At 32.5% G+C, this 22,493-nt stretch overlaps 1 protein-coding gene across 1 annotated transcript in view; it reads left to right on the top strand.

Annotated features, from left to right (window-relative positions):
- LOC129221935 (uncharacterized) overlaps positions 1-22,493 on the top strand; it is a 75,679-nt gene that overhangs the window by 25,363 nt on the left and 27,823 nt on the right. Inside the window, exons 5-9 of the mRNA XM_054856319.1 lie at positions 3,730-3,964; positions 4,046-4,206; positions 7,902-8,000; positions 8,867-9,030; positions 13,445-13,543. Of these exons, the coding sequence (XP_054712294.1) occupies positions 3,730-3,964; positions 4,046-4,206; positions 7,902-8,000; positions 8,867-9,030; positions 13,445-13,543 (758 nt within the window). The remainder of the gene's footprint in view (positions 1-3,729; positions 3,965-4,045; positions 4,207-7,901; positions 8,001-8,866; positions 9,031-13,444; positions 13,544-22,493) is intronic.

A 22,493-nucleotide genomic window follows, 5' to 3' on the forward strand; every position in this document is an offset into this window, starting at 1 on the left:
AACACCTGAACTACTATTTCCAAAATTTTCATTTCCTAAAAATTTTAATCTCCCCTCTTCTGCTAAAAGTTCATCCAAAACATTTAAAAAGTTAAATTTACTTTCATCCCATCTATAAATATTTTGTACTATTCCCCTAAAATTTTCATCTAAACTACGTATTAGTTGAAATCCCTTTAATTTCTCATCCATTTTATAGCCATTCTCCTCCAACTGTCGGAGCAAACACTTCAATCGAGCCGCGAACATTCCAATAGTTTCTTTTTCATTAATTCTGCTAGAAAAAAACTCCTCCCACAATCCGGCAACACGGGCTAAAGACGGAGGTTCAAAATTCAATTTCAATGACGTCCATACAGCATATGGATCGTCTAAATCATCTATTAGTTGTTTTAACTCATCCTCTATGTTGAGGTAAATAATCGCCACTGCTTGGCCCCTCCGTTTCTTTATTTCTGCCGAAATACCTTCTTCTAATTTTGTTTGGGTTAATTCCCATAAATCTCTTTCTATCAGTACCATTTTTATATTTTTCGACCATGTTGCCCAATTGCAGGAGTTAAGTTTCTTAATGTTTCGATAGTCCCGTTCCATTATTCTGAAAACTTTTGCAAATTTGTCTCCAACTAAAATGACATTCGACCGAGCTCTGCTACCACTCTGTTGGCATAAATTTAGGTTAAGGTTAAAATCCAAAAGTTAAGATATTTAAACTAAGCCAACATTAACTGGCCGTGTAATGTCAAGTTGGAGACAAGCAAAAAAACATGTTTCAGAAAAATACATTTATTAAATATGACTAGAATAACATCCCCATAAAATACACCCCCAAAATATCATAACAAAAGTGGTTCCAGAAAATAAAGAAAAATGTCACCAAAATGTCGATGCAATCGCTTGCCACTCCGAAGGATCAGCTTGAAGACTCACAAAAGGTCCGCCGAATCACACTTCAGGAATGTCCATACTGAACAGGCAACATTACACAATTCGTAGATCGGTGAGCATCACAGGTAGACACGTGGAACACACTTCCCCGACATTTTAATTGGCCGGACACAACACAACTTGTTCTTCACCTGGACTCACTAATTCCAGGACTTGGAAGATTAAATATCACATACCAAAAAAAACCCCCGCTAGCATCGCGGGGAAAAGACCCCCCCACACGTGAGCCGGACTAGGCTTCACGATCAAACACAACAACTGGGGATCGTTGAGAGAAGAGAAGACGAGAGCGATCGCTTGCTGCCACTCGCCACAATATATATGTTTTATCAACCAATGAGATTCCATGCCTCGATGACGTCACCCCACTAACTTCTACTTCGACCATCACTCATTTGCATATTCCACTGCCGCGAATATTCGTACTCCTCTCCATAGCACGTGCGGTCAACGAGTGGAATTAATTCGAGTCGATCAGGTGACAACTCAACTTTTCTGAATCGACACATCGAGACATGCAATCTCCGATGGTTTCAGTAAACAGTCGCCATTAATTATGGCGTGGGGGGAATCGTCGATTGAAGTGTTAGCACCAACTAGTTGACAGGTTCTACTTTTACCAGACTGAGCTTAAAGTAGGTACACTTAACTTTAAATTATTTTCTTTAAATTATCGGCTGTGGACCGAGAATAAAAACTAAATAAAATAATATTTTATGCTAACATCTCGCAGCAGTCCGCTCTGCGAAAGGTGGTTATTCTGGCTTTTGACAGATGGTCACATTAATGTGACTGGACTGTGTATTTATATAGTTTTTTTCTTTCTTTTTGTTTCTTTTTTGATTGATGAATTTTTTTAGAGTTATTCCTTGCCAAGTGATCTAGTGGGTTCCACATGAGCAGACTTGGATAAAACTTAAACTGTTTTCACACTCGACCCTCGTTTTACGCGGTTTCAATTACACTCAGTTTGAGATTTGACACCTCTATTTTATTTCACGCGGATAAGTTTCGGTTTTACGCAGATGCGGCAATTCCAACAGATAAAATTTTTCCGTCTTTTAAAATCCAAACTCCTAAAGATTGCAGTTTTTGTGCAATCAACTGCATTTTGGCGTGCTAATAATCGAGCTTGGGCCGCTGGAGACATTTTCTGCAATTGGTTCCAGAGCTCTTTCAAAAAGTAAAGTCATTAAACTCTCACATTTCAGTTAGAACTCACTGGAAAAAGAGCTTTTAGGAATGACAAAGGCGGCCAAAACCAATGTGGATACCGACGTTGATGGCGCACAACCAAAAAAGTTCACATTGAAAATTTTGAGCCATTCCTAGACACTAGAAATGATCTTTCTGATTTGTTAGCGAAGGAAGATTCTATCATGGAAATGATGCAAGTGATCATGGATGCGTTAATGCTCTACAAAGAATTACAGATAAAAATTCTTGATGACTGCCAAAAGACTCATTGCCAGCTCCTCTTTATAAACAGAACAGAAGATTAGTTTATGTTTTCTTTATGCATGTTTTGCATAAAAGTTGATATGAGTACAGTTTAAACTTATTATACAATTAGTCATCACTAGAATGAAGTATTTTGTTTACGGAATGAAAACCCTATTTAACACTAGATTAGGTTACTCAATTCACGCGGTTTCGATTTACTCAGCATTTCCATGGAACCTAACTCCCACGTAAAACAAGGGTCTACAGTATCTCAGATAATAGCAACAATGTAAAGTTGAAAGCAATTCGAGTATTACTAAGTAATCAGCATGTTTTTTATTTTTCAATTATCTTTACACTTGTTTCAGTATTGTTATTTGGGAGAACCTCAAAATTAGGGACCAAAATTTGTCACTCACCAAAAAGATTTACTGCATAAATTTGCTTAAGAAATGTCGAAATTGTCTGCAAATTTTAGAAAATTTTCTGTGAACAACGTTTGCGTGTTTATCTATATTATTTGGGTCTACATCATATCTTTTGACAATCTTTGATTTGGATGAACTTTTATTGAAGTGCAGAGGATGCCTTTGAAACTAACATATGAAAAATCTCAGCTTCCAAGATTCAAAGCCTGAGGATCTCCCAAGAAAGTGCTCCAAAGTGGCAGACTAGATCAGTGAAATGAATTGCCATGTTTAGGCTAAAGTTTCAAAAAATATTATCACATTGGAAGCCTGAAATTTTGGGGGCCTAGAGTACTTTTGGCTGTTAATACGTTCTAGTATTTTTATTGAGTTTGGACTCATTAGTATTTGTTATGCATGGGAACTCTTGATAAAGCGCAGTGGGAATTTTTTTCCTGGCTTTTAGGATGTCATAAATTCTGAACAAAAATAATTTAAATGATCTTACATCATAATTCTATGGTCAAAATACTTGTTTTTCATGTGTTACAGTTGCAGAGCATAAGTACTGATTTTGTAAAAGATATTGTCACCCAAAGTGACTATAAAAATCCTTCGCATGAAAAATAGCCTGTTTTCAATGTGCTGTAGCTCAAGTTTCTCACTTTGCATCTTCTTTTAATCAGTACCATTAGAAATAACAAATTTTCGCTTGCCAAAACAAGTTTCTTTCCTTTTTTTTTTTTAATGCTGTGCTTTCAGATAAGGATGATAAAATTACTTAAAATATTGTCTGTAGTAATGAATTGTAGTAAACTGTGTCTAAACTGCAAACATATCTCTAATTAGAAAAGCTCTTTTGTTTATTTTTCAATTATTAAGCATTTACAGAAACTTTTATAAATTTTGCTATTATTGTTATTATTTTTAGATATTCATTAACAATCCAGAGCTACCAAGGTTTACAGAATTTGAATGGGAGTTCAATCCTCAAACACGGCATGTTTCATGTGAATTGTGTGGAGAACAGGAAAGTGATTCTTTAGCACTATTGGTTTGTCAAGAATGTCATAAAGTCTATCACTCAGAATGTTTAATTCCGCCTGTGCATACACCCATGGATTCTTGGCTTTGTCCATCTTGTGCAGACTATGTGCAAGCTAGAGGTATAAATATTTTACATAGAATCAATGTTATTGTTTTTTGATGCAGATCTTTATTTCTCAAGTCTTCCTTTTTTATTGTAGATAAATTCTTACATGATGTTCATCGTGTGCTTCGTGGGATCAAACAGCGATTCCGAGACTTGCGCTCTCTAAATGGTGGTAGCAGCTCTTATTCATCAGGAAGTCCTTCAGTGCGTATGTCAACTCAACACTCCCATAGAGATGCTTGGAATTTGCGTCAGGTATAATTAATAGCTTATTTTCTTTCATCACTCTTTTTAAGCTTTTTTATTATACTTGACCTGATTGTCACAGAGAAATCTGAGGCCTGGTTTTGCCTTTATCTCTGCAACTAGACCACTTACAAATTTCGGGATTTCACTAAATGATTTGCTTAATCTTAAGTTACAATTTAGCGCTAAAAAATTAAAATTCTAGAATAAAATTGTTATTTCAGTTAGTATGGAAAACAGCAAATTTCATGTAATTTCCCTATTAAATGTTTATATATAAAACCTTTCGTTACAAATTTTGTTGTCTTTCAACAGTAATGTTAAAAGCAATCACAATAAAACTTTTGAATCAAGGCTTCTCTGAAAGCAGACATGAAATTAGCAAGCATAAATCCTAGAGAGGAAAAAGGATTAAATTTTAGTGCCAACTGCTTAAAGTTTTAGACACTTATAATAGGGTTTTTCCCTTTTAGTACCGAGCATTTATATGAAAAAATAAAGGGAAGTTTTGTGAGGGTAAAATTATTTCATTTCTGAAATACATTTATACTAAAAAGGATAAAATAACAGAATTTAAAAAAAAAAATACTAAGCACTTTTTCATAATGCACTCAATTGTTCAAAATAACAGGGGTCAAAGTAGTCCTATATATCCTATATTTCTTATATTTTCAAAAAAAGCATCAAAATCGTCCTATATTTCCTATATTTTTCAAAAATGTCTTATATTTCCTATATTCCCGTTTTATACCATATATATCTTTTAAAAAGAACGGTAAATAAACTTTCTGACATCGGATTTTTTGCTGAAAGTACGTGCCCAAACGAATTTTAAATTAAAAATATCAACTGACTAAATTCTGCAACAGACATCTTCTCTCATTAGCTACAGCAATGTTACGTCACTCTATAGTGGGTGGAGTTTCAAGAACTAATGCTGAAGTTGGTTTTAGAATTTTGCATTGGGGGGGGGGGGGAGGCAACAGCCGTTTGTTTTGTTTTCCATCATGGTTTTTGTTGGTATATTTTTGCGTTCAGTGCATTTTCTGATCGGAATGTTCTGATTTTCTTTTTGCAATCTTTTCTTTTTGTGGAATTTTGGGATCGTGGAATAATTAGTTCCTTATGATGTTAAAACGTAGTTTGTTGTAATAAGTGGAATTAAAATGGCGAAATCGCATGGCTTAACAGCATTTCGTGTGGAGTTGTTGAATCAGGAGGACATTAATTCTACAAATTTTGGTGCATGGTGCACTAAAGGAAAAGATGATTTTATCGCTTTTTGCCATTTTTGCAACTTTTCAGTGCCCATAAGCAATAGTGGATTTTCGCAATTGAGGCAGCATGCTAAAACGTTCAAGCATAAAGAAAACTCTGAAAAACGTCAGAAGGATCCTTCTCAAGCTCTGTTTGTTCTTAATACAAGTGGTAAAGGGTTCAGTTTAGATATAAAATCTAAGAGCAGTGGAATTAATACTTGGGTCATGAGTGAGGAAAAAAAATAAAAATTATCTTTCTTCAAATTTTGTTTAGTTATTTAGTCTACAAAGTACACTTTTTTCAAAAATTATTCTTTCAACTACAGGAAAGTCATTATAGATGTAAAATATTTTGTTTGAGGTTTTTTTCCAACAAAATCATTGATAAGAATAACTGAATAATATATGATATGTATTATTTCTTTTTTCATAGCAAAATTATTCATACAAGGTGTCCTATATTTGTCCTATATTTTTTGTGGAAAATGTCCTATATGTGACAAGTTGGTCACTTCTACCCCTGAAATAACTTTTCTGGGTCAGAAAGGATAATTTAAGAATTCCTGTAGTTTTTAAAAATTCCAAGAAAATGATGCCACAAACAAAGAAAAGTACAGTTGTAAGTCATTTTAAACCAAACTTTCCCAATAAGAAAAATATCCATTTTTCAACACTCAAATATATGATTGAAAGTTAGATAATGGTAAGAAATTCTCTTCATGACTTGAGCTGCACTTTTCTTTATTTTTTGGTTTCATTTTCTTGGAATTTTTGAAAACTACAGGAATTCTCAAATTGTCCTTTCTGACCCAGAAAAGTTATTTTGTCCTTTTGAGTGCATTATAAAAAAGTGCTTTGTATTTTTTAAAAAAATTCTGTGATTTAACATTGTTGAAACTTATTCTACAAATTGTCAGTCAATTTTTTTCAGACTGAATTAAGCTCACAATGTTGTGCATATTCCACATTTGTTGTGCATTTTTCCATTGTGAATCCATATTATTATTATTATTATTATTATTATTATTATTATTTTTCTTTGGAGATTGCTTTGTATACAACACATTTTTTCAGTACAACATGTTTATTGTAGGGCTGGGTGATATAAGATATTTTTCCATTGTGATGCATCGCCAACCTTACATTGTGATGTTGCGATGCATCACTGTGTAAGTTTTTTTTTTTTTAAGAGCTTTACTTATAACTGCTTGTTTGAATTTTACAAAATGTATTCAAGTTGAAAAAATATAAATTGTGCCAGATACTTCAAACAGATTCTAACATCAGCAGGAAACTTTCAAAAGAAAAAAGAAAAAAAGATAAAACAGCGTTGAATGTGCAAGATTGCAATAAATATTACATACATGTGTTTTGAGATTACAATTAACCTATTTTTTCAATACAAAAAGATATGAGCTTACGGAAACAGCCTCATCTTCTTGCAGTTAAAAAGGGGTTCCTCGAAACACCAAAATACAAGTATGCAATCTTTGTTGTAGCTATTTTACGCTTTAAGCAAAGTTTTTTTTTTGGTGAATGATTATAAGATAAACTTATTCATCAATATATTTTCCGTCAAGAGCTTAAAAAATTGTATTTCCTGCAAGTCTTGGGAAAAGTGAAGGTCTTGGTTTGCTTATAATGCTTCCACACAGAGACGCGCAGAACTTAAACTTTTGGGAGGGAGCAATTTTTTGATTTCCTGAATTATACTGTGAATTGTACTGAATGATAAATAAGAGTATGAACACAAATATGTATCTACGTTGCACGGCCGCAACCAGAAAATAATTTCGGGGAGGGTTTAAACTTTGCACTATTTGTGCTAATGTTCAAGTCGGCTTATTTTTTATTTTGAAAGCAATTAATATACATATGAAAGACATTTGAGTTTTTGAACAATATGTTTTGGAAATTTTAAAGTATGAACAAACATTTAAATGTGAAACCAAACTTTTTTTTGCAGGGGGGAGGCTTGAACCCCATGCCCCCCCCCCCCTGTATATGGCCCTGCGACATTAAACATCATTATTTTTTGAAAAGGGTATTTCAGAAAGTAGTCTCCAAATTTATCGAATCGTCAGAAAAATATTGTGGAATAAAGACATTTTCAATGGGTCACGATGACCTCCCAATGGGCTGCCCCTGCTTAAGGGATTAAAATGTCAACGATATTGGACCAGTGTCTGAACATCAATGCTTGCATTTGTAGTCTGTGCAGTATCGATGCATTGTCTTATTCATAGCATTGTTCAATTATTATTATGACAAATTCATTCATAAACTTCTTTAAATCTTATGGTTTTAAAAACTTACTGAAGTGTCGAATAAATTTGAATCTAAAATTTTTTAGTGCTAGGATTTAATTTTCCTCAAATATGTAATTTTCTTCTGCTCATAATTAATTTTAATATAAAATATTCCATTACCCCCTCCCCCATCTAGAGAGCCATGTTTACTAGAAGAAGAGTTTTGTCATCTTCAGATTCCTCGGAAGAAGAGACTGAACATAATTCTTCCCATGCTGCAACAAGGCTTTTGCAGGTACTCATAATAAAATCTGATTTTTTTTTTCATTCAAATTAAATACAATATGCATTTTATTTTACCTGAGAAAAATTCTTGTTAATTAGCACTGAAACATAATGATAAATAGGAATCATATTAGATAGTACTAAGCCATTCTCGCTATTAATGCTCTGTACTTCTCTTTTTTTTCCCTCAAACTGACAGTTTTTTTTTTCTTTTTGCACTCTAAAGTTTGTTAGGAAAACTTCAGAAAAAAAGAAAAAAAAACTGAAATTTTAAATTTGAAATCAGAATGGAGTCAAAAAGAGAAAACTTTTTCCAGGCGCAGTAAAACCCCGTCACAACAAACTTCAAGCGGCCACAAATTATATATTCGTTGTAACAGAAATTTCATTGTAATTCAATTCAAACATTATAACAAAATTGGAATAATAAATTGGAACTAAAAATTTATTTTGGTGAAACAAAAACTTTGTTACATTGATATTGGTTGTAACGGAATTTCACTGTATGCTTTTGTCCAGGCCTACATCTCTAAATTTTGCCTTCCCCCCCTGCAAAAAAATCTGTAGGGCCCTTCCCCAGAGGCCAGCAGTGTATATTTGCAATGTTAATAAGTGTCAAAGTGCTGGGTTTTTTTTCAATTTCATGGGCCGTTGGACCCCATGAGGACGTACCTGCACTATGGGGTCTGCAGGTACGCTGATCCGAGCCTGCTTTTGTCCAATTAGGGAAGTAGTTTTGCGTTTCAATATTTGTTATTTTTAAATATGTCCACATAATAATCATATTTAGTAATAAAAAGGGAAAACATGTACACAGCATCGTATTTATCAAATTTGATTCTTTTTATGTATCATTCTTTTAATTTCTCTTTTCAGACCAATTCTTCTTCAGCAGTTAAAACACGGTACTCTGTTCTGGATGGACGAAGGCGAGAAATCTGTTGCTCCAGAAACCCGACTCTTGTTTCTTCCACTGCTTCTGCTACAGCTAATTCAAGCTTGTACTCATATGATTCTGATGATGGCTTGAATGATTATAGGTATGTCATGAAGCACTTTTATTCAGATATCTCAAGAAATAAAACTACCAATTGCTTTGTAATTTTTTTCACATAAAATGTATACTCCAGCTGTCATTTTCCAATAAAAAATAAATCTACTATTCATTTTGGGAACCAGCAACAATTTGTGTAAACAAAGAAAGGTTTTTGATCATCCTTCATTGTAAAAAACTGGGAATAAGCTATAAATTTCAGAAATAAGTTTACAAACTATGTAGAATTCATTTTTCAGGGTTCGTACGGGTCATGGAAATCCTGGAAAGTCATCGGGAAAAAAATAAGCAAATTTCAGACCTGGAAAAGTCATGGAAAATTGAAATTTTCATTTAAAATCATGGAAATTTATTTAAAGTCATGGAAAGATGTCCTGGCCAAAGAGAAAGTAACAGTAGCTAAAAGAGCATTGGAAACCTAGAGTGATTTAACAGTATTGAACATATAAAAGCTAATAATACTGGAAAATTGAACGATCTCAAAAACAAATTTGAATTTTGAAATCTCATTGCATCCACTTCTGTAGCAGCCGCTCATCTCTTTTTGCAATGTGATTTTACTGCTTGGACATCACTCATCTTGAATTTACCATTATTTTCAATACTTCTAATATTTTATATTCTGTAGTAGCCCCAGTAGCAGAAACTTTCTAACCACTCTGCGACACTATCTTGGGCAGTTGAAAATAATCTGCAGCATTATTATTAGTTTTATTTTAAGTTTTCATAAAATACACTAGTCCTTTGCAAAGGTCAAGACTCGGAAATTTTCCAACAGGTCTGGCCCGAAAAACTTAGTGGCCGCCACTGGCGCCGAGTTTTGAAGTATAAAAGGGGGAGGGGGGCAGTTTTCACTATTTTCATAATACTAAGTAGAACTCTGCGCACAATGAAAAATAATTGTTTAATATATTTATTTGAATATAGAAAAATTAAGTTAAAAAAGGTTTTTGATTTTTTTTTTTGAAAATGAATAAATAAATAGTAAATGAAAAGTTGGCAGGAAACTGCATTTTAGATGAATGTTTCATTTTATAGCAAAGCCTTCAAAGCAGGGAAGATCAAATACAATTGTGCAGATAATTTAAATTTTTCATGAAAATAATTTAAAAAAAAAAAACATCATTTATTGTACATTTTAAGTTATCTTTATAATAGTTTGTATTGAGGTAAATATGCAATTCTGTATTTCGAAACCTAAGCAAGTAATAGTCTCGTCTATTTCCATCTTGAGAATGACCAAACATGGCGTCTGCACGTAAAATTTAAAATTCATGATTATAAATAGTTTTTTGAATTTGTTACATTAAAGTAGTAATAAATTCAAAATCCTTAAAAAACTACAATTTAGATGAAATGGTCAGTTTTTAGCACATTAGCCTCTAAAGCAAATGAAGATAAGATAATATTCTAAAGATAAAATTTTTGCATTTTTAAAGACAATAATTAAAAATAATCCGAATTTTGCATTATTTTCAACATTTTGCATTGCAATAAGCACCTAATTCCGTTTATGAGAACGTAGGCACTTAAAAGTCTTGCCTACCAACATCTCGGGAATGACCAAACATGGGGGCTATGCCAAAAATAAAGATATAAATTTCTGAATTTGTTGCAAAAAATTTAAAATCCTCATGACACTACACTTTAGTTGAAAAGTTTTTAGCTTTTTTGAGTCCAAAGCAATGAGGATAAAGTGAAGTTTCAAATTTTTCATTTCTCAAGAAAATTAGTTTAAAAAATAAATAAATAAAAAAAAGATTTGATGCACATTGAGTTATTTTCATTAGTTTGCAGTTAAATGAAACATCCACATCTGCTTTGTTTTTCAAACTTTGGCACTCTTAAGCATCTTATCTACTTCAATTTTGTGAATGACCAAATATGGCGGCTATGTTTCTAGCTAAATTGCTGAAGCATCCATCACCTTTCCGGTCGAAAAACGATCTCCAAACGATCTTTGGCAAGTTGAATTTTCTTTTTTCTCTCTTTTATTTTTTTCTTCTTTCTTTCTTTTTGTTCTTTTGCAAAATTATCTGCAGGGGGCTGAAAAATCTGCGACGCACGTCTCGCAGTTTCTGCTACCGGGGTAGTAGCAAAGTTGCATGTTCTTGATTTTGCCACGCCCACTTAAAAAATGCAATTCAATTGCACCCGAATTCATTTCCATCACTCTTGAAAACTTTAAACTTGAAATTTGTCAGAGTTTATCTTAATTTGTTGAAGGTTTTAGAAAATAAAGATATTTAGTCAGGCGATAGAATACAAAAATAGGGGAATTCTAATACTCTAAAATGGTAGTGCCCTACATACGGCCCATAAAAATAATCCATGTGACTCACTGCTGCATTTAATATCAGGAATCAAACACTATGTTCTGGAATTCCTGAACCTATTTATTTATATACATTTGAAAATGTGCGAATAAACAAACAAGTACATTTGAATGAGAAGATTTATTCACTTCTGAACTTTTTATTTAAATAAATATCTGGTTTAGAAACATGAATTTACTAAAGAATGCAGCTTTACTTTAAAGAACTGAAAAACTGTCAAGTTATGTGAATGATAAAATGCACTGTTGACACTAAAAGACAACCTTTGAAGCAAATTTATTGAAACTTATGACTCATTCAACCTTTGTCCCGTTCATTTGCATTCTGCCTGTTAATAAAAAAAATATGAGACATTTAAGCATTATTATATTCCATTCACTGTATTTTTACTTTACTTAAATTTATATGATGTAGAGAAATAAGAATAGTTTAGTTTTTCAGGTGTACACTTATACTTTTTCCATCATAATCTTCTAATAGGTGGGGGAATTCACATAGCAGTTTTGCTGATGCTCATTTCCAAAAAAATGGCAAGTTTGATGTTAAATAGTGCAATTCTCTTCATGTAACAAGGTCATTAAATTTTTATGAAGTCATGAAAAAGTCTTTTAAAAGTCATAGAATTTTTTTTATCCAAATAGAGTATGAACTCTGATTTTTATATATTTCTGAAAGTATCTCTTATACTCACAAAGCTATAAGCATTTCTTTCAAAAATGCAAATTGTATTTTAAGGTTTTTATCTCATAACACGCAGTTTTCTGTCAAACTTTACTAACTTTCAGAATATTTGACAGCATACAAGACAAGCATAATTTAAAAAAGAAATTGAAATCAAAAGATTGAAAATTTGAAGAAATATGAATGTTTAAAGCAGTTAGATTTTCACTCTGCATGCACAAAAGATGGCAATTTATAACCATGATAATCAAAAGCCAATAGTCCTGCAACTCATATAATATAATTTCAATTAATATGTTTAAAATTTAAAACGTTATCAGCAATCTAATGAGCCGAATTTCAATAATTCTTGAACAGGCGGCAAATCGTAAGGGGTCCTTTGCTAACTGGTTACACTTTCCTATTATTGTGTGGAGTGATTCATGAACGGATCATGAAAAACGGATTATTTGAGAATGATCCCTTTTGAATCGTTGCCTCGAAGAATTATTGAAATTAAGCTCATTAGATAGCTGATAATGTTTTAAATTTTATAGATATTGAACTGAAATTTTATTATGAAATGCAGGATGTACCTGGGCTTTGGATTATGAAGGTTATAAATTGCTATCTTTCACGCATCGTTAGTGAAAATTTAATTGCTTTAAACATTCATATTTCGTCAAATTTTCAATCTTTTAATTTCAAATTTTATTATGTTTCTCTTGGATGCTGTCTAATATTTTAAAAGTTAAGTAACTCTTGACAGAAAACTCAGCGTGTTATGAGCCGAAAACCTTCAAATAAAAATTTGTATTTTTGAAAGAAATGTTTATATGTCCGTTTGTATAAGAGATACTTTCACGAAAATACAAAAATTAGTTTTGCATAGTTTGTACACGTAATTCTAAAATTTATAGCTTATTCCCAGCTATTTACAATGAAAGATAATCAAGAACTTTTTTCTGTTTCCTCAATTTGTTGCTAGTCCCCAAATGTAGATGTAGTAGATTTAATTTTGATTGGAAAATGACAGCTGAAATATTCCTTTTATATGAAAAAAATTACAGAGCAATTAGTCTCTTATTTTTGGAGAAATCCATAAAATGTGAAATTTTGAAAGTGTCTCAATATAGTTGGAAATATATAGTGTATATATTGTCACCTCAGAGCAACAGTAAGATATCTTAGTGTTATTTCTGGGATTAGACATCTTACTGTTGCTCTGAGGCGATGATATATGTATATTTAAAGCTGCATAGCTGCAAAATTCTGCTAAAAGACTTGAATTTTGATCGCGTAACAGAAACAATTGCTTGCTTCACATTGTTAAATTTATAATGTCAATTTCTTGATATTTCTGGATGAGCAAAAAGTATTATTATTTTTATTGTGTTATTTTAGTTACCAAAATGATGGAAATGTACTTTCACGCTCTGGAATCAGCAGAAGGCAGGCTGCTCTCAAGAGATTTAGTGCACCTGATCAAGTATCGAATTCTAGGTATACTTACATTTTTCAGTTTTCTAAAGGTAGAAACGTAGTTTTTTTAAAAATTATTTTATGTTAGGTAATAAAAATAATCCGTTCATGCATTTAATTTTTAAAAAAATTTATATTATATTTTGAAGGATTCAAGTGGGAACACATGAAATTTTGTCATTGTTCTACTTATAACACATGATAGTAACTTACCAAAAAAAATGTTGAATACTTTTTTCTCTTTCGTAATATTTTTTAAAATTTGTAATAAACCTTTTTAGTTGCCAACTATGCAACGTGATCCATCTGTGAACACAATATCTAATTATGTCAACTCTGCTTTCTTTTCGCTTGTATTTTTAGTTCCTTAAAAATGTCCTGTCTTGTTGAAACTAGTTGGTGCAAATCAAGTTCTCTGTCAATATGGAAATTTATCATTTGTGTTATGCACAAATGAGGCAGTGAGAAGCAAAGGGATGCGAGTGGTCATTTTCAAGTTTTGAGTAAAACATGTTTAAAGTTGCGGTCCTAGGCAGGCTTTCATTAAAATATTTTTCCAAATCATGCTGCATAGCATCACCTATTCGGGCTATTAGTACTATCTCTTACCTCAAGACGGAGGAGAGGTTCACCTACCATTTGTACTGGTTCTCTAATTTTTTAATTTTGCTACTTACATCCCTTCCCTTCAAATGTACTTAAATGATCATTATCAGCAATGAGAATGATCATTACTGATAAAGCTAGTGATAAATCTAGTGATAAAATGCTATTTAAAGCTAGTGATAATGCAATATTACAGTTCATACACTTGTGTGCCATTCTTCTTGCCTATTTCGTCTATGATATGTATGGCCAGGGTTACCAACTGCTTCGCAAAAATGACGAAACTCCCCATCACTGCAAAGAAGTTATTTTGCTCCACATTTCCGGCCGACCCTTTTCAAGTGATCGCACAAATCAAATACCCCTTCACCTCCCTTCTACTGAGATCTCACCCCTCAGGATTTTTTTGATGCTCGTATCATCCTATGCATACCTGCTCAAGAACTTCGTTCCATGGTAGAGAGAGCGGATTGAGAGTGACGGTGCAAGCGTTAGCGTTCACGCGTTCTCGATTACATTTGCTTCCGTAACATCTGCTCATTTTTGTCTACTATGCCATCGTACCACTTAAAGCTTTATAACTTCTTGTAGACTGTTATTTTCAACCGATCTTATATTTTTCTGAAGACTTGTACGCACATTGTTATTTTTGTTATTGCTACTGGTCAAAACCTCCCCATAGTTCTTTTTTCTTTTGTATTCTATATTTTTAGTGAATGAGAATTTAATTGTAACCAAAATTAAAAGCTCTTTAATTGTTACGATATTGTTTTTTTACTACTAATTCTGTTTTAAAATCTTACCAGTTCCTTTTAGATAATAAAAGCATTTTTAATTTAAGGCAATTCCAGTTAGAAATGTTTACTTTTTCTTTCGTTTAAAGTTTATAAAGTTTATGGTTCAGTTTTTGATTTATTAATAATTGAATGTAATTATATCAAATGTTACATTTACTTATAACCAAATTATTCTAATGAATTTTACTTGAATGAACAAATTAAATGTTTTTTTTTTTTTTTTTTAAAGTTCACAAGTCATTAGAATTTATTACTTTTGGCTGATGAAAGTAAAATTTCAACTTACATTGGTAGAAAAATCACGGAAGTAATGGGACGGAAGTGACATTTGAAAACAACTTAGAGATATATTTAGAAATTTTGAGCCAAAAATAAAGCACCAAATTCAGTGACTAGTGTACAATGTAGATCAGCACATGCAACCATGTTTTCTATTTCTTTGACTTTTTTTTCTAAAAAAATATAGTTGTTGTCATAATAGTAATTAAACAACTGGTATTTGTTTTGTTAAGTTTTCAAATCTACCAAATGTATAAAGAGATCTTGGGGAAAAAAAAAAAAACTTAGTAGACGTTAACTAAATATACAGTTAAACCAAATGACCTTTTAATTTCCTACTATGGGCAAAGTCCTGTGGGTACCGCTAATAAGAAAGTAAAGAGAACAAAATTAAATTAAGCTGATGTTTTTACTAAAGTTTATATGTCCTAATGAAGCGAGTCTGTATAAATCTTAATGTATAAAAATCTTCTGTGCGGAGGTTTGTCACCATAAGGCTTTTAAACGGCTGGACCAATTTCAGTCAAATTTTTGTGTGTAATTAAGTTGTGGCAAGCATGGTTTCGAAGCGCGATGGATCGAATCGGAAACGTTTTTGTTAATTAATTTAAACATTGAATGGTTATGTCTCCCAAATGATTAATATTTATTTTAACTTATTGTTGAGCGAGAACTGAAATAAATATTTAACTCGTTGCCAAAGGACAATAAGAAAGCCAGCGCTGCTTTTGGTTATGAAATTTCTTACTGCTATATGTTAATTGAGAATAAAAAAAAAACGTAGAGAGAGAGAGAGTGAAGCCTTCATTTCTCTCTTGAAAGCAACGATTTCAGGTCCCAAGATATATTTTAAAGTAAAATACTGAAAGGTTCACCCAAAACGTGTGTTCTGTCGTTGTAGTTGAACCATGTGACCAGATCGGTGCTTTAGGTTTTCCTAACCAAATGATCAGAAAGTACCATACCTAGCAACATTTGTTTCTCAGCTGAAATCCATCTGAGTTTTGGCGCCAATGTCAAGAGTACTTTAAGGGCCGCCATTCACGGGCGCTCCATCCATCCGAACGGCGCGGCAACACTTCAAAATCCGCCCGTGAATGCCGAACCCCTCATCCATTTGGATGGCATGGCGCGGCTCGCTGGATATCCAACCAAGCCGAAATCCACCGCACCGCGCCGATTTTCGACCGCTCCATCGCATCGTGAATGTGATAACCCGTTGGAGTGGAGAGTCGAGATAGGAAATAGTGGTCGATGATAATCTCATGTACCTGACGCGACTAACTAATATCAACCAATTAGAGTATTTGGTTTGAGCTCCCTGGGTTTGAGAGAGGGAGAGGGGTGAAAATCGTGATGCAATGTTTGTTTTCGGTAGTGAAATCATGTTTCCTCGCGTAATGGATGTAATTGTTTTTTTCCAACTTTTAGCTCTACAATTTGAAAAGAAAGCAAATTGAATTAAAAAAAAAAGGTTGCCGTTTAAGAAATGATTCATATGTTCTACATGCATATTGTATTTGTTTCGAAAAAAACGCATGATGTTTAAAGAAATATGACAATTTGAGAATCATCGGTTAAGAATGAATCTCTGACAAGGCAAAGATTTTCCAATAATTTACTCACAACAACAACTGAATAATACTTAAGAGAATTTTGAATTTAAATTGCAAAATAAAACAACAGTATTATTTAAACCAATTATTGTTTGTGAAAATGTGTTTCGTTAACAGAGAGGTAGGAGAACAAAAAATTGGAAATGAAAAAGATTAACTGGTGTGACTTCTACTCTCAAATATTAGAGCCTATAAAAGTAAGAAAATAAAGTAATACTTATATTAATAGGTTTTATTTACAGTTGTTAGGTTCAGTAGATTGTACTCAAGGTGTGGGTTTTTTTATAAGGCTAAAACTTTATTGCGCAGCACATTATTCATACTTGTCAAAAAAAAAAGAAAAATAATAATAAAAATTTTGTACGTATCTGTTTATCAACTTTAGTTAGTAATAACTAAACTGACTTTTTTTTACAGCATACTTCAAATATATTTTTCATAACTGTAATGTAAGCATTTTTTAGTGCAGCATAATGCAGCACTAAAAACTGCATATTCTGATATGTTTCAGTTTCATTAATTTAAAAAGAAAAAAAAAATCCTACATGCCTAAATTCTTCAATTCAAAAAAAAAAAAAAAAAAAAGAAAGTCAGTCTAATATTTTGAACCCAAACAAAACAATATGAATTCTTTTTTTCTTAGTGATAGAAAGATTTCATTGAAATTAATAGTAATAGCAAATATTGATGGTTCTTAGCGCTCAGTTAAATTTTCCTACAAAGACTTTATTTAACAGGTTCTTGCAATTAAATGAATAATCAAGTGTATATTTTCATGTTAAGAAATACATATGTTATAAATTTTGCACTAGTGCAGATAGAATTTACCTTCTGCAGGCATTTTTTTGGTCATAACAGTTTAGAATTGACAATATACATTAAAACCATATGTTCCTGTGTGTGGGGGGGGGGAGAATGGGCACGACTTTCTTTGCATCACTACAGTTATGACAAACCTAACCTGGCAGCATTGTAATAGTAGGATTGAGATTTGCGTAGCCTTTACAATGCTGCCAGGTTAGGTTTGCCTTAACTATTTGTCTTTGATTGATAGTGATGTGGCAGATAGATCCGAAAGAAAAAAGATCTGTATCCGTATCATGATTGGTAGAACTTAAATGGATTTTTAGTCATAAACTCTTATTACATATTTGAAATTCTACATGTGGATAGCTATAAAATAACATACAATCAGTAACGTAACTATGGGGTCTAGCACCCCAGGCGAACTAAAGAAATTGCACTCCCTCCCCCTAGGGTGGCCCACATGGGAAGTCACCGTGACCTCCAAAAGAATTTTTTTTGGAACATTGATATATTGATTTGACAAGTAGGAGGCAGCATTGTAATTTTTTTTTTTTTAGAATTGTTTTCAATGATTCCCAATATTCATTCTCAGTAGATGTTATGTATGTGTATACCCCTGTAATGCCGATACTAACAGGACAAATATTTTTATCCATAATAGAGTGGTGTCCGCAGGACAGGGGTTTAATGTTATTCGCATTGGAATCGGGGGGAATTAAAAAATGTCCGTATAAGAGGGGTGTCCGCACTTGAAGGGTGTTCGTTAGGAGAGGTTTTACTTTATATATATACCCACTCTAGCTCTTGCGAGGTATTTTTTTTATTTTTATTTAGCATTTTTCAAATTCTCTGGTCAAAAAAAAAAACCTCTTAATTTTTTTTTTTAAACAGTTGAAATGCCGCCCCCCTGGCAAGAACCACTCCTGCTTACCCCTAGTTACACCACTATATACAATTAAATTTAAATCAGCTTTACTTTTTTTTTTTGAAATTATAAGGTAACATTTAAGCATTTTTTTAAAATATTGATTTAGGAATTGCATTCTTCCTTTTTTCGTCTTTTCCAGGCATTCTTCGAAAAATTGTGGCTAAATTCTCTGATTACCCTTTGTAAAGATGTTCTCGGCTGTGTAATTATGTCAGTAAGGGCAAGCCGAGAGGAATGGAAGAGCGGCATTTATGTGCCGAAATATTATTTCTAGCCAGCAGGTGTAGCAGCTACTACTATAGCGACAGAACAAGCAAGAAATAATTTTTCACATTTTATTTCGGCTTAAATGCAACGTGGTCTCATTCTTATCGGCTCACACCTACCACTCTTGTTAGAAAAAAATTGAAATAAGAAAACATCTCATAACAACAAAATAACTTTATTTGTACAGCATTTATATACATTCAATTTTAAAAGCGAACATTAAGGGCAGGTGGTGTTAACTTGCGCACATCAAATAGAAGACTATATTATTGACAGATAAATAGTGGAATAAATGTAAAATTTTTATTTAGAGTTTATCAATAAGGAATTAAATTTTAAATTCCAAATTTTACTGCAGGCAATTCTTTACTTAGTGAACGCAATGGTTTTATTTACTTATACAACATTTTAAAATCTGAACGGTATAATTTTCTCTCAAATTTAGTAGAATTTTCATGAAATTGAATGTGTAGAAAGCTTTACGTGGTACTTAGGACCTTGGGGGATGGAAAACTAGGGTGTCCTAAAAAAATTAAAGTAGATCTTTTTTGTTGCATTCCCTCTTATTTTCTTTTCTTTGATATCCAAAGAAAAGAAATGTTATGTAATTTGAACAACGACAACCTGTGCCAACTTGCATCCAAAAGCATGAACCAGTATGCCTTATGTACTACACCAACCTTGGGTAAACCTTGCGTACTAAGCCAAATCGAAAATTTTTTTTTTTTTGAAGATTCAAAATTCAAAGTGCATAAAAAGTTACCCTTATAAACCCAGCATGTACTACAAAATCATTAATATCCAAAAAAAAAAATTAGGCATCTCGCACAAAGCCTAAAATTGATCATCTTCCTTCAAAACATTATTTCTTCCTATTTTTCTTTTTTTTAAAATCAAACATACTAAAGAAAATATCAAGTTGAAAAATACATTAGCTAACAAACTTGCGAATCAACATTTGCAAATGAATAATAAAAAAACAATGTGTTAAAAATGAAAAAATTAGCTGAAACTTACAGAAATTAATATTTTTCAGCACTATATGGAAGACTTAAATACTGCGTGAGAGCAAAATTTTCTATTTAACATTAATTATGTAACTGCAAATAGTCAAGATAATCAGTTACTACTCACTGTTTTTTTTGGGGGGGGGGGGCAATCACGATTGCTTATTGTTCTCATTTGACTGTCCTTGACGTTACGCTGATTTTATTTTCCTCCCGCCTTCCTCTGCAGCACTCCCACCCACCGTCCTTTGCAGGCACGGCTCCTCTGATCCTGAGCACTGTCCTTCAGAATCTGCTTCTTCTGGTCGGTGGCGTCCATGTCTTGCACACACGCACACTCGTACACATACACATACACCTACGTGCATACACATAGGTTTATGCACACACAACTATACACATGTAAACACCCAAAGGCAGGCTTGGGGGGACAGGAGCCTTTTCTAGAAACAATAACTCCAATGAGTAGGGCCCAAAGGCAACCATATAGGGGGGGGGGGATTAAAATTGTACTGAAATCGGTTTCCATGGGGAAAATATTTTGTAAACCATGGGGCAAATTTTTGAGCCCCCCCCCCCTTAAAATTTTGCATATGAGCACCTTTGGTAGGGTCTTGTCGCAACTCGTGATTGTGAAACACATAATTTGAATTCAAAATTTCAGAATTCAAATTAATTTACTATTTTATTATTGTCTTACACAGGTGTCTCAAAGGAGGTGACTGCTTCGATAATTTCAAAAGTAAAGAGGCATTGCCCTCCACTTTTCTAACTTCAGAAATATCAACTGATCATAAAATAATAGTATAGATTGATTATCATGTTTACTGAAAAAAAAATCCGACCTAAATATGTTTAATATTTTTCTCATGTAATTTCATGCAAATTGTGAAATGGAGGGAAGAAGTCTCTACTGCGGCCATCTGCCTCGATTTCTGAGATCATGTCCCAAATGTATGAGGTCATTTAAGTAATTATCACGTTAAAAACCAACGTAGCCTAATTTTTATTAAAAGTTGATGATAGAAGAGTTCCCCCTAACCATCCCTTCCTGTATCTATTTTGGTGCATGAGCTACCTATAAATCCTTAATGGGCCAACTTTTGACTATAGAGCATTAAAAATGTATCATTTAATTAAATGAAGTTGATTCCTTTCAAAGGACTAGCAGTGTCGAGTGTTTTCACTTTTATTGATCTTTAAAATAGTCGTACATCTATTGTTTAACATGACCACCTTGCCCAATGTACCACTTCTTAGCGTAAAGTGGTCATAACTACGTATGAAAAAGAAAAAGGATAAAATATTTTTTTTCTTCCAAAAACTTAATGGAATGTGTTCTTAATCAATGTTTCAAAACAACAAAACATATGTGAAGTTTTTAAAGAAAGTCTTAAATATTTATTATCTACATGAGTTGAAAAGCAGGATTTTATGACAATTCCCCATCCCCTCCTGATCGTAATAAATGAAACAATTTCATAGACAAAAATAATGAAGTACATACACTAAATTAATTTTTTTTTTTAAATTAAAACCAAAATTGGCATTGCATAAAAAGTTTTTGTAAATATCCTGTTTTCAATCACAAGTGATCAGAGTCCTGCCACAAACTAAAGGAAACATAAAATTATAAAAGATAATTTTCTGTGCAGAAATCATTAAACGAAGAAAAACTGTTTTCCTGGAAATTAAAATTGCATAACTTCAACATTTCAAAACATTAAATATAAAAGTAGTATGAAAGTACATGATAAAAGCAAAGGAATTATTGCAATGCAAAAATTATACAAACCGTTCTTCTTTTTTTTACTTCCACTATTGAGGGATATATCCTAAAAGCCAACAAAAGCGAAAGCCAAATTTACATTAACAGGCAATCACCCTCGTATGACCATTGGGACGAATTCCTTTTATGTTACTTACTATAAACGTGTTATGTATATTTAAAGTTACATACACACAGAGAACAATATTGTCCTTAAAAACATAATACTGCTGCAGACGGGAAGGCAAAATATCTTTGTTGACTTTAGGCTCTGTTCACATAAATTTGCAACATTTTCATCTCAAGAAATCACCCACGTCGTCATTTCCACAAAAATTTGCAGCTTAGGAAAATAAATCCTTTCACAGTAATGAGAAGAACAAACCCCTGAACTTGAACCGAATTCATTCTTATTCGTGTAGCTGTAAATTAATGAGCGCACTCCTGGTTTAATCAAGAAAGCCTGCGTTTTCAGTTTGTTTACAAGAATAAAGCTTTTTAAACAATTTAAATCTTTGCGATTTGTGAAATAAGTTGTCAGAGTTTGAAAGGTTAATCTATCTTTTCGAATTTTTAAAAATACGAAATAAAAATCATAATTACTTAATGAAGTAAAAACTTTTACTTTAGTCGAGTAACTCAATATTAACAACTTATATTTTACAGCATTAAAGCAAATGTGACAAGCTGTTTGCTTTTTTGAGTGATTGTAAATATATATGTACATATGTGTCAGGTTTTTCAAATGGATAATAAAAGAAAGAGATGAATTTTTTTATGAAGTTAGCGCACACGATAAGAACTTAGAAAATGCTTCTCACTTAATGATAATTGTTGGTTGTTATAAAACTATGAAATAAATTATCGTAAAATCGGCAATATAAGATTTTTCTACC

Source organism: Uloborus diversus, chromosome 5 (assembly GCF_026930045.1).
Source record: "Uloborus diversus isolate 005 chromosome 5, Udiv.v.3.1, whole genome shotgun sequence".
In the NCBI taxonomy this organism is placed as follows: Eukaryota; Metazoa; Arthropoda; class Arachnida; order Araneae; family Uloboridae; genus Uloborus; species Uloborus diversus.